The sequence below is a fragment of the Eschrichtius robustus genome, chromosome 17, assembly GCF_028021215.1.
Source record: "Eschrichtius robustus isolate mEscRob2 chromosome 17, mEscRob2.pri, whole genome shotgun sequence".
NCBI lineage: Eukaryota > Metazoa > Chordata > Mammalia > Artiodactyla > Eschrichtiidae > Eschrichtius > Eschrichtius robustus.
In genome coordinates, this window is record NC_090840.1 from 17,771,664 (window position 1) to 17,793,568 (window position 21,905).

The window sequence follows — 21,905 nt, forward strand, 5'->3', positions numbered from 1 at the left end:
AGATAGAGATTGAGACAAATCATCTACCTTTTTCTATAGCTTTCCTAGTCTTTGCAGAACAAATCACAAGCTTTTGTGTTTCATTTAGGTCTCACAAAAATCTCTTCTTATCTAAGTTGAAACATGGAAATCGACAACAAGATGTTAATAAGAAAGAGGAAAGAGTGGAAACTCTTCAAAGTAAGTACACTTATTACAGTTTTCCGAGTGGAGAATCAAAACGTCCTTGAAAGTGATCCAGCCCTTGACCGCACCCCACAACACACAAACACACATCAGAAAACTAAAGCACGAAGGGATTAAATGTTATGATTTCAAAGGGTTAATTAGAGGTGGTGCTTAATTTAGAAAGTTCCAGTTGGTTCTTGTTATTTACAGTAATGTTCTATAAGGTCATTGTGAACACTTAGTGAATACTGAATGATTACAGGGGAATACGGGGTTAGGTTCTTTTGAGCCTCTGGTTACAACATTTTGGTCAACTATTCAATACATAACCTTGTTTCATGTGTTTCTGTTTACTTATTTAGGCCGCACCATGCGGCATGCGGGATCTTAGTTCCCCGACCAGGGATGGAACCCATGCCCCCCCACAGTGGAAGCACAGAGTCTTAACCACTGGACCGCCACGGAAGTCCCTGTTTCTGTTTAAAGAAACCTTATTTAATATACATTGTTGATTCGTTAACATTGAACCCAGGCCAACCACACTGTAACTCATGCCTGAATGAAGCTTACCTAACCACATATTTTTCTCTGTAAGGAACGTCATACATAGCCTTCTTGCACTCAGGAACACTAGACAGCACTTCCACAATACACTTGGGGAAAATTTTAAACAGCAGAATTACCCCCAAAAAAGCACAAAAATACGGCACTGAATAGACCGTAAAAAGAACAATTATTTCTAGCCTGGAAGCTAAAATAAGAAAGTAGAGCTTCACTTTGTTTAACCTCAGCTGGGAACATGAACTCAAATATTTTGCCACTCTGTGCATGTCCACCGGTGTCCACAAAAGCACTGCAAGTTTTGATTTTTGTTACAACTTTCAGCAGGTAGGTGAATTTTCAAATACCAGAATCCATGAATATAATGAGGATTGACTATGTATAGACTCTGGCATTGCAGATTGCATTTAGAATTTATTCCTCATTGCATTTAGAATTTATTATCCTTATAAAAGGCATTGCTAGGTTTAAAAAACAAGCAACAATAACCAAAAAAAAATCTTAAAAGCAGTCCATAATTATTTTCAATTATAATATAATTGTAAGTTCCTCCTTGGTATATATTCATTCAAAAAATGTTTATTGAACCTGTACTGTGTTCTAATGCAAGGATTTTTAAACCTTATTGATCCAAATCTAAATACTTACCGATCAATATAAAAATAATAGATGTACCAACTTGATTCCAGGTACATAGTATGCCTGAAGTAAATATTAATTGAATAAATTTATTCATAGCTGATGGCTGATGATAGGGCCACTGTTAGCTAGTATTTGTAAATTACAGCTCTAAAACATTTACATCTGTAGGTATTATTATTGTCCTCACTTTAAAGATGGTAAAGTTAAACTCAAAGAAATATTTGCTTCATGTTGGTGGAGTTCCTAGCTGCAAAATGGCTGGGAATCATAATTCTAAAGTAAAATAATTTGGGGATTTTCCTGGACTTTTAATTTCATAATACAAAGTTCAAAGAAATGGAAGCATACACTTTTTTATACTCTAGCTGATCAGTAATTGAACCAATGAAGACCGTAATCACATTGTAGAGTGGCTTGACGGTGACTATGGATATTGAACCTAGAAGATCATGTGAGTTTTAGTACATTTCTTGACTTTTTGTTAGATGTTAGTAATACATACATATACATTCCAAAAAAGTCCAATTTGCTTAAATGTTACCTAGGTATCTTTTTCCTAATAGAGGATATTTATTTTGTTCATGCTAAACATTTAAAAAAATTTTTTTAGACATCTTTTAAAAACAATTTTTTTTCAGTTTTGTAAAATTGCTATGTACTTTTAAAAAATCAAGTAATTCAGACAAATTGAAAGAAAAAAAATCACTTAAATTCTTTCTATGCAGAAAAGTCTCACCGGCATTCAGTGAAATGATTAATATTTGAGTTAAAAGATTTTTATCTATAAACTCAATCCTCAAAACAATCTGGATCAGTACTTTTTTTTTTTTTTTTAATCATTCCCATTTTACAGATGAGGAAGCTGAGACAAAAAGAGGTTAAGTATAAAAAGCCCTTGGTCACACAGGTCATGAACAGAACCAGAGCCAGAATTTGAAATCAGACATTTCTGACTTCAGAGCCCATGTCCTTAAATGCTAAGATAGATAGACTGCCTCAGTGGAAGAAATAGATAGAATCAAAGCAAATAAAAATTTATAAAAATGTGATGAGGTTACATATGTACTTTAAAATATATTTACATTTAATTTTTTGAAGGTGAAACTGAAGGATTCAATGAACTTCACATAAATGCTGTTTCATAAGAAATATATCAGTAAACCATGTGATTCCTCCAAAATGAAGAATAAATAATATGAATTGCTTTGATAGGGTGGGTCAGTTTGCCTCTATAACTATAAATTTCAACTTTAGACTACTGATTGATTTCAGCTGTAATGGGTGAGATTAGCACAAAAACTTTGGCTAAATGTAGTATTCTTTGGAAATACTTTTCCTCACAACTTTGCAGATTTTGCTCCATTATTTTCTGACTTTATGAGTGCTGCTGTGGACAGTCTGACATCAACCTGACTTTTTCCCCCTTTGTATATGAGTTGCGAGTTTTTCTAATATGTGCATTTAATGCTATAAATTTTCCTTTAATTACTGCCTTAGTTGCAACACATATGATCTGTTCCTGCACTGATACCATATTGTCTCAATTACTGTAGTTTAGTAATAACTCAGCGTGTGATAGGGCATTTTCCTTCATCTTTCTGTTATTCTTTAGGAGTATCTTGAGTATTCTTGGTGTTTTGGTCTTCCATATTGTGAGGGGGAAGAAAACCACTTTATAGACGATTGCAAGCAGTGAAGCTGCTACCACTCCATAGGTGCCAAAAGTGGACAACAAGACTTGGGTCAGAACCAGACGGTTTATTACAGCACAACAGATGGCAATAGCATATGGCATCAGCGTAGTTGTGCTGGTTCCCCTCGCCAGGTCCCAAAGACAGTGCAGTGGGCCCAGGCAGTAGGTTGTACTGCAAGGAGGAACCTGGGGCCAAGGGCACTTTGTGAGTAAGCAGCAAGCAAAATGTAGCAAATAATCCAGTTGCCTTCCCCAGGAGAGAGTTAGTTACATGGTGGTCAGACTGTGGTTCCCTTGACCTATTTTGGTGCCTGACTAACTGCAGAAACTGTTTAGTATCAGGAAATGAGTAAGCCTTGTTGTGCATTCAGCAAGAACTGAAGGGATGCTCAGGGCCCATGATGGACTAACTCTCCTAATACATAATTTTAGAATAATCTTGTTAAATTCTACAAAGAACACTGTTGAAATTTTGATTTAAAATTACATTGTAATAGTAGACAGGGGCTTCCATGGTGGCACAGTGGTCGAAAATCTGCCTGCCAATACAAGGGGACACGGGTTCGAGCCCTGGTCTGGGAAGATCCCACATGCCGCGGAGCAACTGGGCCCGTGAGCCACAATTAACTGAGCCTGCGCGTCTGGAGCCTGTGCTCCGCAGCAAGAGAGGCCGCGATAGTGAGAGGCCCGCGCACCGCGATGAAGAGTGGCCCCCGCTTGCCGCAACTAGAGAAAGCCCTCGCACAGAAACGAAGACCCAACATAGCCATAAATAAATAAATAAATAAATAAATAGTAGACAGTCTTCTTTTTTTGTTTTTTTAAATTAATTAATTAATTAATTTTATTTTTGGCTGCGTTGGGTCTTCGTTGTCGTGCACAGGCTTTCTCTGGTTGCGGCGAGCGGGGAGCTACTCTTCGTTGCGGTGCGCAGGCTTCTCACTGCGGTGGCTTCTCTTGTTGCGGAGCACGGGCTCTAGGTTCACAGGCTTCAGTAGTTGCAGCACGCAGGCTCAGTAGTTGTGGCTCGTGGGCTCTAGAGCGCAGGCTCAGTAGTTGTGGTGCATGGGCTTAGTTGTTCTGCAGCTCCAGGGCTCGAACCCATGTCCCCTGCATTGGCAGGCGGATTCTTAACCACTGCGCCACCAGGGACGTCCTAGTAGACAATTTTGGAGAGAGCTGACACAATTATATTGTCTTCCTCTACGTGAACAAAAAGCATATTTCTTTATTTAGATTGTCTTATGTATATATATTCTTATAACTTGTATATGGGCATGCACACACGCATGTATATAGTAAAGCTTTATAATTTACTACATACAGATCTTGACTGCATTTGCTGGATTTGTCCCTAAGAATGTTATATATTTTGTTACTATTGTAAATATTATCTTTTGACTATTTTAATTAAATATTTTAACTGTTGCTAATGTACAGAAATACTATTGAGTTTTGTTTATTGATCTTATATGCAAACATCTTGCTAAACCTTTTTTAATTCTATGTGTATATTCTTTTAGGTTTTCTATACAGTTGACCCTTAAACAACATGGGGATCGGGCACCGACTCCTGTGCAGTCAATGCATCCTGCTATCTCTGCCTCAAAAACAAAAGAATTGATAAGTGACTCACCTGAGGGCAGAAAGCTGAAACAGTTAGCATAGAATCAGGACTCAAACCCTAGTTCTTTTGATTCCACATATTGTGATCGCTAATCGAACACAAACTCTTCCCCACACCTAAAGATCTGTAAAATGAAAATACAGGTACTATGTTTATTGAAAAAAAAAAAATCCGTGTATAAGTGGGCCCATATAGTTCAAACCCATGTTATTCAAGGGTCAACTGTACACACAATTTTCTTTCAATAATTACCATTCTGTTTCTTTTTTTTTTTTTTTTTTCCATTCTGTTTCTTTTGAGTTGCATATACATTAATTTCTTGTCTTACTAAACTGTGAATAAGAGGGAAAGAGGGAAGGGTTTACTTCTTACACTGTGTCAAATACTCCTTAAACATTATATTAAGAAATTACAACAATCCTATAAGGTAAATATTATTCCTTTTTTAAACAGATGATGAAAAGGCAGGCACTAGGAGGTGAGATGACATTTAAAGGCATAAATGAATCAAGATTCAGAGCACATCCTCTCTGATTTTTTTTTTTGTTGTTGTTTTTTTGGCAGTTCTGTAACTTTGACAATCAGCAGTTAGTCCGCATTCACGCTGTCTGTAGATTTTTGAAAGTCGTGATAGGTACATAGTTAACTAACATATAGAGCTTGTTTGGTGACTCTTCATCCTCATTACGTTTTCTGAGACAACTGCATGCAGACAGATACAGTATGGGACATTCCTTATTCCTTTGGCTCAGACAGCTTTATTGAGCCTGGTGTCAGTGCTCACATATGGAGTTTTTCCAGATCTCTTTGAGTGCCAGAGGAGCATACTTCTTGAAACCCACTTCATAGATACGCTTGTGCATGTTAATGGTGTACTCCCTGGTCACCATCTCATTGATGGCAGAATGGCTTTTTTTAACATAAAAAAGACACCTTTATTACTCTCATCACTTAGGAAATTCCAAGGGTTTTAGGAGCCAGAAACAAGAGGGGACAAAATATGTATTTCTTATTATAAATCACAATTTCACACAAACCAAAAGGGTTTATAAGAACACATGAAATAACCCCCACTGCTATACACATCCCTTTTATACCTTCTTAAGTGGCGGTTTGACTGACACAAAGATCTAACTACTTCATAACATATAAGAATAAGAAGCAAAGCTAGATATAGACTATACCTCATGACCAATGCTTGAGCATCCTGTCTTACTTAGAAATGACCCAGATATCCAAAATTATACTTACCGTTTATACTAGATTTTAAAGTTAACTAAGAATCTTGGGCATTATATTTAAGCTGACCTATTACAGAACCTAATTACTGCTGCTATCAAAAAGTTTGTCAGAATTATACTTCAGTTTAATTAAACACATATTTTTTTTCTTATTATCTATTTTATACATATTAGTGTATATATGTCAATCCCAATCTCCCAATTCATCCCGCCACCCCCGGCCCCACTTTCCCACCTTGGTGTCCCTACGTTTGTTCTCTACATCTGTGTCTCAATTTCTGCCCTGCAAACTGGTTCATCTGTACCATTTTTCTAGGTTCCACGTATATGCGTTAATATACGATGTTTGTTTTTCTCTTTCTAACTGACTTCACTCCGTATGATTGTCTCTAGATCCATACACATCTCTACAAATGACCCAATTTCGTTCCTTTTTATGGCTGAGTAATATTCCATTGTATATATGTACCACATCTTCTTTATCCATTTGTCTGTCGATGGGCATTTAAGTTGCTTCTATGACCTGGCTATTGTAAAAAGTGCTGCAGTGAACATTGGGGTGCATGTGTCTTTTTGAATTATGGTTTTCTCTGGGTATATGCCCAGTAGTGGGATTGCTGGGTCACATGGTAATTCTATTTTTAGTTTTTTAAGGAACCTTCATACTGTTCTCCATAGTGGCTGTATCAATTTACATTCCCACCGACAGTGCAAGAGGGTTTCCTTTTCTCCACACCCTCTCCAACATTTGTTGTTTGTAGATTTTTTGATGATGCCCATTCTAACTAGTGTGAGGTGATAACTCATTGTAGTTTTGATTTGCATTTCTCTAATAATTAGTGATGTTGAGCAGCTTTTCATGTGCTTCTTGGCCATCTGTATGTCTTCTTTGGAGAAATGTCTATTTAGGTCTTCTGCCCTTTTTTTTCTTTTTTTTTTTACACTTTAAACATCTTACAATTTTATTTGTCACTCATACCTCAGGAAAGGGGAAAAAGAAAGTAAATATATTAGCTTGGTAGAGTCTTTGGTAGAATTAAGAATATAACTGGCCAACACCTTGCAATTCTGTAGTACAATATCACAAGCAGTGTATTGACATTGATTCAACCAAGATATAAAGTAGTTGCATCACCACAAGGATACCTTGTGTTGCCCTATTATAGCAGATAAAACTGTTTTAAAAGTTTATTTTTTACTTCTGGTCGGTACTACTATAAATTCTAAATAATATGTTTGTATTTGTATTTCTTTCAACAATTGCTCTTAAACTAGGAACTTTAATACTCACTTCCAGAGTTTTATTAGCTTTAAATCTACTATTGGTTGTCTTCATAACTCGAAATAATATACTGCTATATTTTATTTGATTTTAGATAATACCTCCTGACTCCCTATAATGTGAAAGGAGGAAATTGCCACTCCTTCACCTCACTTTTCTTCTCCTGCCCACGTTTTCTGCCTTCTCACTGCTCTCCTCTATACCCTACTTTTACATTGTCAAGGTTTACAATATTGTACATCTTTTTTTATGTTAATTAATTTTATTTTTTTTTAACATCTTTATTGGAGTATAATTGCTTCACAATGGTGTGTTAGTTTCTGTTTTATAACAAAGTGAATCAGCTATACATATATCCCCATATCTCCTCCCTCCCTCTTGTGTCTCCCTCCCACCCTCCCTATCCCACCCCTCTAGGTGATGATCACAAAGCACCGAGCTGATCTCCCTGTGCTATGCGGCTGCTTCCCACTAGCTATCTATTTTACATTTGGTAATATACATAAGTCCATGCCACTCTCTCACTTCATCCCAGCTTACCCTTCCCCCTCCCCATGTCCTCAAGTCCATTCTCTCTGCCCATTTTTTGATTGGGTTGTTTTTTTTAATATTGTGCTGCATGCTGTTTATATATTTTGGAGATTAATCCTTTGTCCATTGATTCGTTTGCAAATATTTTCTCCCATTGAGGGTTGTCTTTTCGTCTTGTTTGTAGTTTCCTTTGCTTTGCAAAAGCTTTTAAGTTTCATTAGGTCCCATTTGTTTATTTTTGTTTTTATTTCCATTACTCTAGGAAGTGGATCAAAAAAGATCTTGCTGTGATTTATATCAAAGAGTGTTCTTCCTGTGTTTTCCTCTAAGAGTTTTATAGTGTCCGATCTTACATTTAGGTCTCTAATACATTTTGAGTTTATTTTTGTGTATGGTGTTAGGGAGTGTTCTAATTTCATTCTTTCACATGTAGCTGTCCAGTTTTCCCAGCACCACTTATTGAAGAGACTGTCTTTTCTCCATTGTATATCCTTGCCTCCTTTGTCATAGATTAGTTGACCATAGGTGCGTGGGTTTATCTCTGGGCTTTCTAGAATGGCCCTTCTTCTTGACACCCTTTGCAGGAGTGATTCTGCCAGGCCCAGGTTGGAAAGGAAACACATCCCTGATCTTTGCACTATATCACGCTGCTTCCAGATTCAAAGGAAAAAAACTAAACAGAGTTCTTTTTTTAAAAAAATAGCTAACCAGTAGGTAGGAATTTCATGGTAACCTTTAAAAATATTCTTCTGGGACTTCCCTGGTGGTCCAGTGGTTAAGACTCCATGCTTCCACTGCAGGGGGCATGGGTTCGATCCCTGGTCAGGGAACTAAGATCGCACATGCTGCATGGTGTGGCCAAAAAAACAATTATATAATTCTTTTAATGTGAGACAGTTTTTGATGACAGCATTTCTACTTTTAGGTGGAAGAAAGAAAAAAGAGAACAGTAGGCGAGCCACTGAAAGCAAGAGAATAAGTGTTTTAAACAGTCAGCCTCTAACTCCTGAAAAACATCGATCTAGAAAAAAACAGGTATTTGTTTATTATAATTAAATAATACTTAATGGATATTAAAGTCATAACTTGAATAATTGTGATTATTTCACATTTCTGTTCAACCCTAAAAAATCTTGAGGATAAAATGTTTTCTCTTTGCCATCTTTAATTTTGCCATCTTAGATTGGTTGACCAATTTGCCTATTCAAAGTTCAGCCACATTTTAAAGATATTCTTAAGCTGGGTGTTAGTGACATTTATTTAGAATTATTGTATTACTGTCATCATAAAATCAGTTCATCAGATGTAGGGTGGAACTTAAATCTACTTGGTAAGTTTTTATATTTGTATCTTCCTAACATAGATTCTATTTATTTATTTACTTATTTAATTTATTTATTTTTGGCTGTGTTGGGTCTTCGTTGCTGCGTGCGGGCTTTCTCTAGTCGCAGTGAGTAGGGGCTACTCTTCGTTGAGGTGCACAGGCTTCTCATTGTGGTGGCTTCTCTTGTTGCAGAGCACGGGCTCTAGTAGCTGTGGCATGTGGGTTCAGTAGTTGTGGCTTACGGGCTCTAGAGCACAGGCTCAGTAGTTGTGGCGCACGGGCTTAGTTGCTCCGCAGCATGTGGGATCTTCCCGGACCAGGGTTCGAACCCGTGTCCCCTGCATTGGCAGGCGGATTCTTAACCACTGTGCCACCAGGGAGGCCTCCATAGATTCAATTTAAATAAGATTTTTCTGTGCTTTAAAAAAAAAAAAAAAGAAAAAATATCATTTGGTAAAGAATTTTTCTATTCAGAAAGCTAAAATGGGTCCCTTTTAGGATTCATTTCATTTGTTTGCCCTCTCAGTGATTATAGTCCTGTGCCATCCATCCAGTTTCTGAAACCATTGTTTACTATATTTTATCTGGTTTTCTAGTTGTTCACAGCAGGTGAGTAAATCTGGTCCTTGTTTGGTCATGCTGGCAGTGGAAGATGATCCTATACTTTTCTTCTTACTCTTCTTTATTTAAGATGCTTTTTTTTTTTGATAAGCTATTTGCAAATGGTTCATTGTTGAGGTGCTGGGCTAGGGTCAAGTTCTAGGTTACTAGGGATATCTCCTGTGACTCAAGTTTATTTTGACCATGGCTTCTCCCCCAGTGAACATAGCAGTCAACTCCAATTTTTGGTTTGCTTCCTGCAACTATTGCTTGTCTGCATAATTCCTAATTTAGGTGCACCACCTCTACTTTTTGGAGGTAATGCTGATTGAGGGAGGCTCCTGCTGTTGCAGACCAGGGATTTAAGGTGTGCACCTCAAGATATGTTCCTTACTTTGGAAATGTGTACACCACGGGCTTTCTGTGATCTGTAGGTAGAGTGGCTTGTGCCCCACTTCTTCACATACCTTTTGTCAGTTTCCACCAATAATGGACCCCATTCATCTGTGTTATGGTTCAGGACAAAGGGTTCTCTTAATTTTATGAGTTTGGGATTTCATTTCTTTCCTTGTTGCTGTTGGGTGAATTCCCAAAGGAGAATGAGGAAATGGTGACCTTATGCCACTATATGCAACCAAAAGTCACATATATTTTTTTGTCTTTGATTTTTTTTCCCCCACTTTGAATATGATGTGCCAAGATATAGATTTTTTGGTGTTTATCCTTCTTTGTGTTCTCTGAGCTTCCTGGACCTGTTTTGTTTTATTTTGTTTTTTCAATAAATTTATTTATTTATTTTATTTATTTTTGGCTGCGTTGGGTCTTTGTTGCTGCGTGCGGGCTTTCTCTAGTTGCGGTGAGCGGGGGCTACTCTTCATTGCGGTGCGTGAGCTTCTCATTGCGGTGGCTTCTCTTGTTGCGGAGCACAGGCTCTAGGTGCATGGGCTTCAGTAGTTGTGGCACACAGGCTCAGTAGTTGTTGCTTGCAGGCTCTAGAGCACAGGCTCAGTAGTTGTGGCGCACGGGCTTAGTTGCTCTGTGACATGTGGGATCTTCCCGGACCAGGGCTGGAACCCATGCCCTGCATTGGCAGGCAGATTCTTAACCACTGCGCCAACCAGGGAAGCACCTCCTGGACCTGTTTTGATGTCTGTCATTAATTTTGGAAAATTCTGAGTCATTATTACTTCAGATCTTTCTTCTTCTCTTTTCTTCTGGTATCCCATTATGTGTATGTTACACCTTCTGTAATTGTCTTACACTTTTGGCTACTCTTTTTTCTTTTTTTTTTTTTTTTTTCATTCTTTTTGCTTTTCAGTTTGGGAAGTTTCTATTAACATACCTTCAAGCTCACTGGATTCTTTCTTCATCCATGTTTAGTCTGCTGATGAGCCCATCAAAGGCATTCTTCATTTCTTTTACTGTGTTGTTGATTTCTAGCATTTCCTTTTGATTCTTTCTTAGGGTTTACATATCTCTGCTTACATTTACCCATCTGTTTTTACATGTCCATTTTTCCCATTAGTGGAAAAGTGCACATTGGCTTATTAACTATATTTATTTAAAATTCCCGGTCTGGTGATCCCAGAATCTCTTCCATAGCTGAGCATGATGCTGCTTTGTCCCTTCAGATTGTGTTTTCTGCCTTTTAGTGTACTTTATCATTTTCTGTTGATAGCTGGACATGATGTATCAGATAAAAGGAACTGACGGTAAATTGGCCTTTAGTGTGTGGTTTTATGTCTGTCTGGCTAGGAGTTAGGCTTTGTTTACTGTTCGCTGTAGCTGTGGGTGTCAGAGACAAAAATTTCTGTGTTTTTGTCTCCCTTGTTGTATTTGTGTTTCCCTAGAGACTCCTTCTTAGTAAATAAGAGTCTGAGGCAGCTCTTTCAGCTGAGGCACTTGTTATACAGGAACCCAAATAATGTCGTGATGAGGTGGGGGAGGGGGATAGGAAACACTCTTTAGTTCTGTGATTGTCTCATTCTTTTAATGAGCTTGTATCCTGGGTTAAGACCTTCATATGTGCTTCTCAGCCTTTATTTCCCCCTCTTGGGTGAGACAGGAGGGCTAGAGGGGGCTGAAGTTGGGTGTTTCCACAGGTCAGTTAGGCACTGGCAAAAATAGTGTCTCTTGAGGGCAGGCTTTGTTTTATTTTATTTATTTATTTATTTATTTATTTATTTTGGCTGCATTGGGTCTTTGTTGCTGCACGTGGGCTTTCTCTAGTTGTGGCGAGCGGGGGCTACCCTTCCTTGCAGTGTGCAGGCTTCTCATTGCAGTTACTTATCTTGTTGAGGAGCCGAGCTCTAGGCACACAGGCTTCAGTAGTTGTGGCTCGTGGGCTCTAGAGTGCAGGCTCAGTAGCTGTGGTGCACGGGCTTAGTTGCTCCGCGGCATGTGGGATCTTCCCGGACCAGGGCTCGAACCCGTGTCCCCTGCATTGGCAGGCGGATTCTTAACCACTGCGCCACCAGGGAAGTCCGAGGGCAGGCTTTGTTAATGAGAACAGAATGCTCTGGATGTATTTTGAAATGGGTATTTTCCTCCTCCCCCTGCTAGAAGCAGGAGGAGATTATTCTGTCATCTTCACCCTGAGAACCTGGTGGGGCTTTTGGAGAGAAAACTCACAAGTTTGTGGGCCCCCTAAGATTGGGCCCGTGGAGTTTTTAACTCAAGCTTGTTCACAATGAGCCTCCCTCAATTTGTCCATCACAGTTAAATATTCCTCCCAGTACTGGCCCCAGCTGTGAGCTGCTTCTCCTGGCCTTCTGCTTCCAGTAAGCTATGATTCTCTGTATCCACCTCTCTGTTTGCCCTGTGACATTAATTTTTTGACGGATCTAGGAAGAGTTGTTGACTTTTCAGTTTGTTCACCTTTTTTCTTGTTGTGAGGACTGGGGTGATATTTCCAAGCTCTCCAGGTTGGTCTAAAATCCGGAAGTCTCTGCCTCATACATTTTATCTTTCCCTGTTGTTCTTCTGGCAACAATTCTAAATGGGATTATAGGTTTTATTTATAGATATGTATCAAGAAAAGTTTCTGTCTTTTTATGTATTTGAAATGAAATATGGAATATCAACTACATAACGTAGAATACAGGTGATATCGTCTATCACTATTTACTATGTCAAAAAAGAATTCTGTGTCTGGTTTTATTTTTAGCTTTCCACTGTTGGCTTTTTGGTGGGATAATTTGTTTCAGATGAGTGAATGATTTTATCTTACTTTGTGTTGAGATTTTGGTTCTTTAAAACTTTTTATTGCGGCAGTCTTGCACAGTTTCTTCTTGGACAGTTTCTTCTTGCTGCATTTGTATGTTAAACAGACAAAGATATTTTTGCCTGCCTCATCACAATTTGAAAAGAGGCCTTCCTTTTGTAAATTTATTCAAGAAGAAAGTAAGTACCTTTCTAGAATAAAGACTTTTTTCCCGTAGATGGTATGTAATGGGAATTACGATACAATATTTTTAAAATTACAAATGATATCACTTTTTAATATACATCATGTTTTATTTTAAAACATGTCTATACTACATTGAGCACCTACACAGGTGTGACCAAGAAACCCACTATCCTGTCTCAGCAGGCAATGGGTCCAATGTGTGACTTGAGGTTGACTGTTATTTTTCACAGTAAGAGAAAAAAGAGAGGATAAGAAAGATGAAAAGGCATTATTCCCAACTCCTATTCAGGAATCTGAGTGATGAAATGGAAGGATATTTCAGTTTATAAAGCTCTTCCAAAGCCCCTTCTCACAGTCAGTTGATGTTTAAACACGGAACCTGGGTTGGTGGGCCAGCTAGATTTGAGCAACACAAGGCACACTGTTTAAAATAACTTCCACACATTACTGCAAACAATGGGGGGAGCGGGCTGTACTTTCAGACTGATGGTTTACTTCTTCCTGTTTTATGAACCTGTGAAGTTTAGAGGATGTAAGAACTGCACAGCCACAATCGTGACACAGTGTCTGCTCAGTATAAAAACTTCTTGTTTAGGGGAAAGAATCCAGTTGGCCTGTGGGAAGAAATGTCCTGAGTTGGATGGTGCCAATACATAATATTCAGTTATGACCCCACAGAAATATGTGGTTTACAGTGAAGACTAGGAATCAGATCTCTAAATCCAGCTGCTTTTTTATGTGATTATGTTTGCCTCCTATATCTTTCCTCTGAGGCAGAAAGTAAATGTTAGAAAACTGGCAGATTCTAGTCTCAGAGACACACACAGGGTTTCTTTCTGTTTGGGGACCACTCTGGTTCTTGGTTTCTGGAACACTTAAGCCTCTGGCACCATTGGGCCTCCAGCAGCCTCCTCAGCATCACAGGCTGAGATCTCCATATTCCTGAGCAAAGTAGCCAGTCGGAAGGTCTTGCATCATGGGAAAGCGATGGGCCCTTAGCTCTGGCTCCCCATCATCTGAGGGAAGTGAAGGGGGCAAGTAGGGGCACACCTTTGAGTCACCAAGTCATCTATGCAGAAGGCAGTAGAGCAAGCCTAGAGCTTACCCGGTGGCCTTGTGAGAAACAATTCCTTCTCCAAAGTATAGACTTACTGGTACTTCCCTGGCGGTGCAGTGGTTAAGACTCTGCCTTCCAATGCAGGGGGCGTGTGTTCAATCCCTTGTTGGGAACTAAGGTCCCACATGCCGTGGGGTGTAGCCAAAAGTTAAAAAAAAAAAGTATAGACTTACTATTTATGATCTAAAATAGAGGTCTTTGAAATGATTTATCTGGACCAGTGAAAGGTAGTTGCTCACTACATATTATCCAAGTTTAGATTTTCTACTTGATTATTCACACCAAATCAGGCTTTAAAAATAGGCCAAACTAGGCTGGAATGTGTACATTTCAAAAGATCAGAAACTGTAAAATGCTTCTGTCATTTACTGACATAGCACTAGACCCAAGGATTCCATTGGTGTAAGTAAATACCATTTTTAAAGCATTATCAAAGCATTGTTTTTTCCTCTAAAAGGCACTAGAAATGATACACAATTTTTTAAGTATAAGTTATATAAACTTTTTAACCTTACGGAAAGAAAAGATTGGTGCATTTTAATTTGTTGTATGCTGTTTGTATCTTGAGTTATGGGCATGGCTAGGGTTGTTATGATTCTCTTAGCTGATTTTATTTTTTATTTTTCAAATAAAGCAAAAGACAAAAGAGAATAGTACTAAGGGCACAGTTTTTGCTTGTGTCCTGAAATACATTATCTTTTTTTTTTTTTTTCTTTTTTGCCATACCGCAAAAAAATGTCTTTGTCTAGAGGTTGATTAGCTGTGCCCTTGTAGGCAGCACGGTTGCTGATAGGTGGCGGCTCAGACCCGCAAGAGGTATAATGATGGACACGGACACTGCCAGTCTTATGGCCCTGAGCCATACACAAGATAGTTTTCATCTCACGTTTGTCTACAAGCATCTGGAGGTTCTCTTTGATAGTGTATCAGACAGCTGAGCTGGACTTTTTTTTCTTTAATTATAATAAAATACACAAAACAAAATTTGCCATCCTAGCCATTTTAAAATGTATCGTTCAGTGGCATTAAACACATCTTGTGCTACCATTACCACTATGTATCCACGGAGCTCTTTTTATCTTGCAAAACTAAAACTCTATACCCGGGGCTTCCCTGGTGGCACGGTGGTTGAGAATCTGCCTGCTAATGCAGGGGACACGGGTTCGAGCCCTGGTCAGGGAAGATCCCACATGCCGTGGAGCAACTAGGCCTGTGAGCCACAACTACTGAGGCTGCGCGTCTGGAGCCTGTGCTCCGCAACAAGAGAGGCCGCGATAGTGAGAGCCCCGCGCACCGCGATGAAGAGTGGTTCCCGCTCGCCACAACTGGAGAAAGCCCTCGCACAGAAACGAAGACCCAACACAGCCAAAAATAAATAAATAAATAAGTAAATTAAAAAAAATAAATAAATAAAACTCTGTACCCATTAAACAATAACTCCGCATTCGTCCCTCCCCCCCAAGCCTCTGGCAACCAGCTTTTCTACTTTCTGTCTCTGAATTTGACTGTTTTAGGTACCTCATATAAGTGGAATCCTACAGTATTTGTTCTTTTGTGTTTGACTTGTTTCACTTAGCATAATGTCCTCAAGATTCATTTACATTGTAGTATGTGTCAGCGTTTTCTTCCTTTTTTAAGGCTGAATAATGTCTCATATTTATATACCACATTTTGCTTATGCAGTTCTCCATCAGTGGACACTTAGGTTGCTTCCACCTTTTGGCTATTACGTGTAATACTGCTATCAACAGGGGTGTACAAATTTCTCTTCAAGTCTCTGCTTTCAGTCCTTTTGGATATATACCCACAAGTAGAATTGGGTCACATAGTACTTTTAATTTTTGAGGAACCACCATACTATTTTTCCTAGCAGTCACACAGTTGTTCATTCCCATTAACAGCACGTGAGTTCCAGTTTCTCATCCTCGCCAACACATATTATTTTCTAGTTTTTTTGGTGGTGGACATCCTAATGGGTTTGAGGTGACATTTCCTGGTGGTTTGGATTTGCACTTCCCTAATGATTAGTGATGTTGAGCATTTTTTTCAAGTGCTTATTGGCCATTTGTATATCTGTTTTGGAGAATTGTCTACTCAAGTCCTTTGCTCATTTTAAAAATTTTATTTACTTGTAGTAAAACATGGCATAAAACTTATCACCTTAATCATTTTTAAGTGTATGATTGACTGGCATTAAATGCATTCACGTTGTTGTGCAACAACTTCGGAACTTTTTCGCCTTGCAAAACTGAAACACTAGACTCATAAGACAGCTCCCCATTCCCCCTCCTCCTCCCATTCGCTGGCAGCCACCGTTCTACTTTCTGTTTCTGGGAATTTGACTACTCTAGATACCTCATGCAAGCGAAATCTTACAGTATTTGCCTTCTTGTGGCTGATGATGAATGGATTTTTAAAGCAAATGTGAGTCAGCTGGGGAAGTTATTCATAGTTCAGAAACGGTAAATAATCACTCAGATGATCATATTGCTCCTCAGCATGTCAGCAGAAGGAGTAATTAGTTGGTCACCTATAACAAATGCCAGGTGTCAGTAATCTTCTGTGTATAATACTGAATTTGACTTTTAAAATTCTTCAGTCATTTTCTCCAAAAACAAAATAGTGTTTTTTTAACTAGTTTGTGTTAGTTCTCAAAAATCTGTTTTAGAGAAGATTTGAGTTTTATGCGTGTGTGTACTTTGCCCAACATAGAACAGGGTTTTCACTGAGTTCATTAGGGAAGAATTAAATATTCATAAGTTCTCGTTGGTATTTGTGAATCCTACATATCTCTAATCTATTAACAGTTGTAGAAAAGCATCTTAAGAGACAGTGTGGGCTTAAAGTCAGACGAATTGGGTTTGTGTTTAGCTCTGTCGCTTTGTAGCTGTCTGATCTTGGGCAGCTGAGCCATAGTGTGTTCATGTAAAATGAACAGTAATATAGTCAGGACCCTTGACAATATCACCACAATAAGATCTTACAGAAATCTAAGATATGTTTACAGAATTTCTTCCACCGTTAAGAAATTGTAACATGATACTGATAAAAAAGTTGTATTTATAGTAGATATGTTATTTAAAGAATTGTTTCTGTGAATAACTGTTCTATTTTTATCTGCTTTTGATGGATGTTAACTAGACTTATTGTGGTGATCATTTCACAGTATATATAAATACTGGATCATTATGTTGTACACCTGAAACTAATAAAATGTTATTTGTCATTTATACCTCAGTTGAAAAAAAAAAAATTGTTTCTGTGAATAACTATCTTACTTTTCATCAAAAGGCGTGGCTTTGGGAAGAAGACAAGAATCTGAGATCTGGCGTGAGGAAATACGGAGAGGGAAATTGGTCTAAAATACTATCACATTATAAATTCAACAACCGAACAAGCGTCATGTTGAAAGACAGATGGAGGACTATGAAGAAGCTGAAGCTGATATGCTCGGACAGTGAAGACTGAGTGTGTTTGCAGAGCCTGATGAGACGACAGTTAAATATTTTGATCACTGCATTTTGCTTGAAACTTGGTGGTCATTAATGTAGCTTAAAATTTTGTTTAAAGCATTACAGTATTTTTCTGCGGCACAGTCATTTAATATGAGGATTTGTGCTGTAAGAGCAAGATTATATACCATCATTGTATTCTTTAAGAATCTTTTCACTCTGATAAAAAAATAAACTTTTCGAACCCTAGTGCTTTCAAAACTCCTACCTCCAAACCCTGTTCCAATAAAAAAAGTGCAAGCCTGGTAAGAGAAAAAATATATTGCTGTTAACCTATTCTGTGTCTGTGGGCTGATTTCAACTCCATGACACACATAAAAGTCAAGTTTCTAAATCAGTGAATAGGCCTTTGACATAATGAGTAATTATTTGACTTATGGCCTTAATATATTAATTACTAAGATATTTGCTTATAGAATGATAAATGTACAAAGTAATCTGTGAGTTATACTTAAATTTTTCTTTCGGTAGTTTCATATAAAGGAAAAAACTTGACAATAGTAATACCCATAGGACAGAGTTTATACTACTACTAAGAATAGCTTATGTCTCATTTAGGTATATTTGATTTTTGTTCTAGTGTTAAAACTTTGACAAAGATGGTTTTACATAAAGGTTCTTTATAACCTGGTACCATAAATATCAATTTCTCTGATATTTTCATTTAGTTAGATAAATATTGGGCCTAAATAGTATTCTATAAGTGCTTAAATGGATTTTAACCATGATCATTTTTTTTTAAATTTTTTAATTTAATTTTATTTATTTTTTTATACAGCAGGTGCTCATTAGTTATCCAGTGTATACATATTAGTGTATACATGTCAGTCCCAGTCTCCTGGTTCATCCCACCACCACCACACCTGCCACTTTAACCATGATCATTTTGACGACTGTGACAAATACTAAATAAACAAGATCATGCATACCTTATTAGACAGTTTTGAGTTTTCACCAGCATATTCTCTAGAGGATTTAGTAAAAAACTAGAATTATGTAGCATTTTGAGTTTCGTATGCTTTATTTAACAAATGTGTGAAAATGCTTAAGCATTTGCTTAAAAAGTTAAATGATTATTTTGTAATCTGTATTTCTTTATTAGAGTTTTATACATTACTTTCTCATTGTTCCTGAAGTTGTTGTCCTATACGTATAATAAATAGAAATGTGGATAATGTTTCCTGACTCGGTCTGTCCTGTTACACTAGTTACTATCACCGTGTTTATTGCCGACATTTTGATGGTTAGTGCCAAAGCTGACGGCATGAGCCAAAATAGACCAGTTGGTCAACCTCATTCCAAACATACCCTAAGTCATCAAATCTAAGTTGATACAAACTGTAAGATGCCCAGTTATTTTATGTGCCACTAAAAAAATCACTATCAGTTATACTATAATATGGTTCTTGATTGGAATTTTATTTTACTTTAATTAAAAGAGCTGCTATAGATTTACGTAAGCACAGATTTTTATCATATAACTTGTGGGTGCATAAAAAAGAAAAGCAGAATAAATTGGGTAATTGTATTCCTAGTACTTACTCATTTTAATCTGAATCTTTTGAATTTTTAAATTGAAATTTGTTGAGATAACTATAGATTCATACATAGTTGTAAGAAATAATAGAGAGGTCCCTTGTACACTTGTTCCAGCTTACCCCAATGTCAATTTGTAAAACTATAGTATATCACCATCAGGATATTGGCATTGATATAATTCACCAATTTTATCCAGATTTCCCCAGTCTTGTACCATGTGCGTGCAGTGTGTGTATTTAATTCCAAAAAACTTATCATTTGTGTAGGTGCATGTATCTACCACAGGCAAGATACTCCAACACTGTGAGGATCCCTTCTGTTGCCACTCAACTCTCTCCATCATTCCTCCAACCCCTGGCAACCACTAATCTGCCCTCCATTTCTAAGATTTAGTCATTCAAAAGGTTACATAGAGAGTGACAAATGGCAGAGTAGGGAGCTCCAAAGAGTCTTCCCGTGTCTGAGGCAAGTAGTAAGCTGACAAAAACTGTTAGAATCAACTTTTTGAAACAAATCTAATGAAACTTAAAACAACTGGGACACGCTTAATGAAGAAAGAGGCTACTAAACTTTGGTAGGAGGATTTTGGTGTTTTTGCTTACCCGGCTTAAGGCGACAAGTGACTTGTGTTCTTGGTGTGGCTTGATGCTTCAGCAAGGGCCAATACAGTGCTCGGGATTGTGGTGGTGTGTTTTGACCTGTCTGGCGGTTCCCTGAGGGTTCAGTTCAGAGATTTGCCTTTGTTTTGCCCCTTCTGAACTCTTTAAGGGCTTTGAAAACATTACCTACATCTGCCTGGGGTCAGGGACAGCAGACAGACTGAAAAGCCTGGAGAGGAAGGTACATGGGCGGTTAAGGCTTTGAAGGACTCTGGAGTAAACCAGGGAATCCAGAAGGTGAGGCGCATGCCCAGGACTAGACGCGGTCTCAGCAAAGACCTGGGGGGACCCTAGGCCTTTACGCTGAGTGATCTTTAGGCTTCATAAGTGCAGGAGGTGGAGGCTAAGGCAGAGTTGTAGGTGGCGTTGAGCGAGTGCCCCAACTCAGAGCCAATCTGCCAATGCTGGGAGCGTATCTTTCTTTTTGATGTAAGGAAATTAAATGAAATACTCTGTATTCTTTGCCATTTTTTCTTTCAACATGATCGTGTACGTAGCTGTACTTGTCATTTGCATTTCTATACAGTAATGTTGTATAATTCTATCACAGCCATTCGTTGTGCTGTTGAGTCGTGGAAATAAATGAAGACGACTCAGAAGAGAAAACAGGCTGTTTATTCAGCGCTTGCTGTAGCAAGGGAGTCAGCCACCATCACTTGTGTTTGGCAGGGGTGCAGGCAGACGTTCACAGTGGGGAAGCTTTCTAGTGAAAAACTAAGGCTTCAGGTGCTCTCTGATTGGACATTGTTGGCATGAGGAAGCTGAGTCTGGCCGACTAGCAGCAGGCATCTTTTTTTTTTTTTCAATAAATTTATTTATTCATTTATTTAATTTTTGGCTGCATTGGGTCTTTGTTGCTGCGTGCGGGCTTTTCTCTAGCTGCGGCATGTGGGCTTTCTCTAGTTGCGGCGAGCGGGGGCTACTCTTCGTTGCGGTGCGCGGACTTCTCATTGCAGTGGACTCTCTTGTTGCGGAGCACGGGCTCTAGGCGCACGGGCTTTGGTAGTTGTGGCTCGTGGGCTCTAGAGCGCAGGCTCAATAGCAGTGGTGCACCAGCTTAGTTGCTCCGCGGCATGTGGGATCTTCCTGGACCAGGGCTCGAACCTGTGTCCCCTGCCTTGGCAGGCGGATTCTTAACCACTGCACCACCAGGGAAGCCCAGCAGCAGGCATCTTATGTGATTGTTTGGGGGAACATATTTGGCTTTCTCTGATTGGTCCTGAGTTGCAAGTAGGGACCAAAAATAGGGATGTTGGCAGTCATCAACCAAGTCCTGCCCATTCTGGGTAGATAGCTGCAGGGATTTAGTTCGGTGTTCTAAACTCATTGCTGCAGAGGTTGTGGCTTGGAATTGTCCTATAAGGTCTGCCCATTGTCAGTTTTTATATTCAGTCCCTGAGTTGTTTCCAGTGAATGGCTGCAAGGCTTTTCCAATTTACATGAAGTGTAAAATTAGGAATAATAATATTACACTGTTCCCTAAAGGCGATTCTCAACTCTTTCAGCTCTTTCCTCGAGTATTGATTTTTATACTTACTAAAAATATGCTTATACTGCTGTTTGTTATTTTTCAGTGTGAAGTATTATATTAGTGATCCCCCACTACATAGGATGACATTTTAGGTCTCTTGTGCGCTCCCCCTCCACCCTCCATAAGCACACAACTTGCACCCATACAGATGCTTCTCCCCAGTTCTTCCAGCGTATTTGCATCAGTTTTTGGTTAAACCAATATTCAGTGTTTGTATTATAACTCTGTTTTTTACACTTGAGCTGTGTGTACTCATCACTTATTTATCTCCAAATTCTCTGACCAATTTGAAGACCTCTGAATACATTGAAATATGTCATTCTATTGACATTTTTTTTTTTCTGGTCACGCTGTGCAGCTTGAGGGATCTTAGTTTCCCGACCAGGGATTGAACCCTGGGCCACGGCAGTGAGAGCGCTGAGTCCTCACCACTGGACCGCCAGGGAATTCCCAATTTCATTTTTTTTTT

General features: G+C 38.6%; 1 protein-coding gene across 2 annotated transcripts in view; it reads left to right on the forward strand.

Annotated features, from left to right (window-relative positions):
• TERF1 (telomeric repeat binding factor 1) overlaps positions 1-18,769 on the forward strand; it is a 36,847-nt gene extending 18,078 nt beyond the window's left edge. Inside the window, exons 8-10 of one of the 2 annotated variants that reach the window (XM_068525438.1) lie at positions 89-180; positions 8,671-8,780; positions 17,487-18,769. In XM_068525438.1, coding sequence (XP_068381539.1) covers positions 89-180; positions 8,671-8,780; positions 17,487-17,663 — 379 coding nt within the window. In that variant the 3' untranslated portion in view covers positions 17,664-18,769. The remainder of the gene's footprint in view (positions 1-88; positions 181-8,670; positions 8,781-17,486) is intronic. The other variant, XM_068525439.1, reaches the window with a different exon arrangement.
• The last annotated feature ends 3,136 nt before the right edge of the window (positions 18,770-21,905 follow it).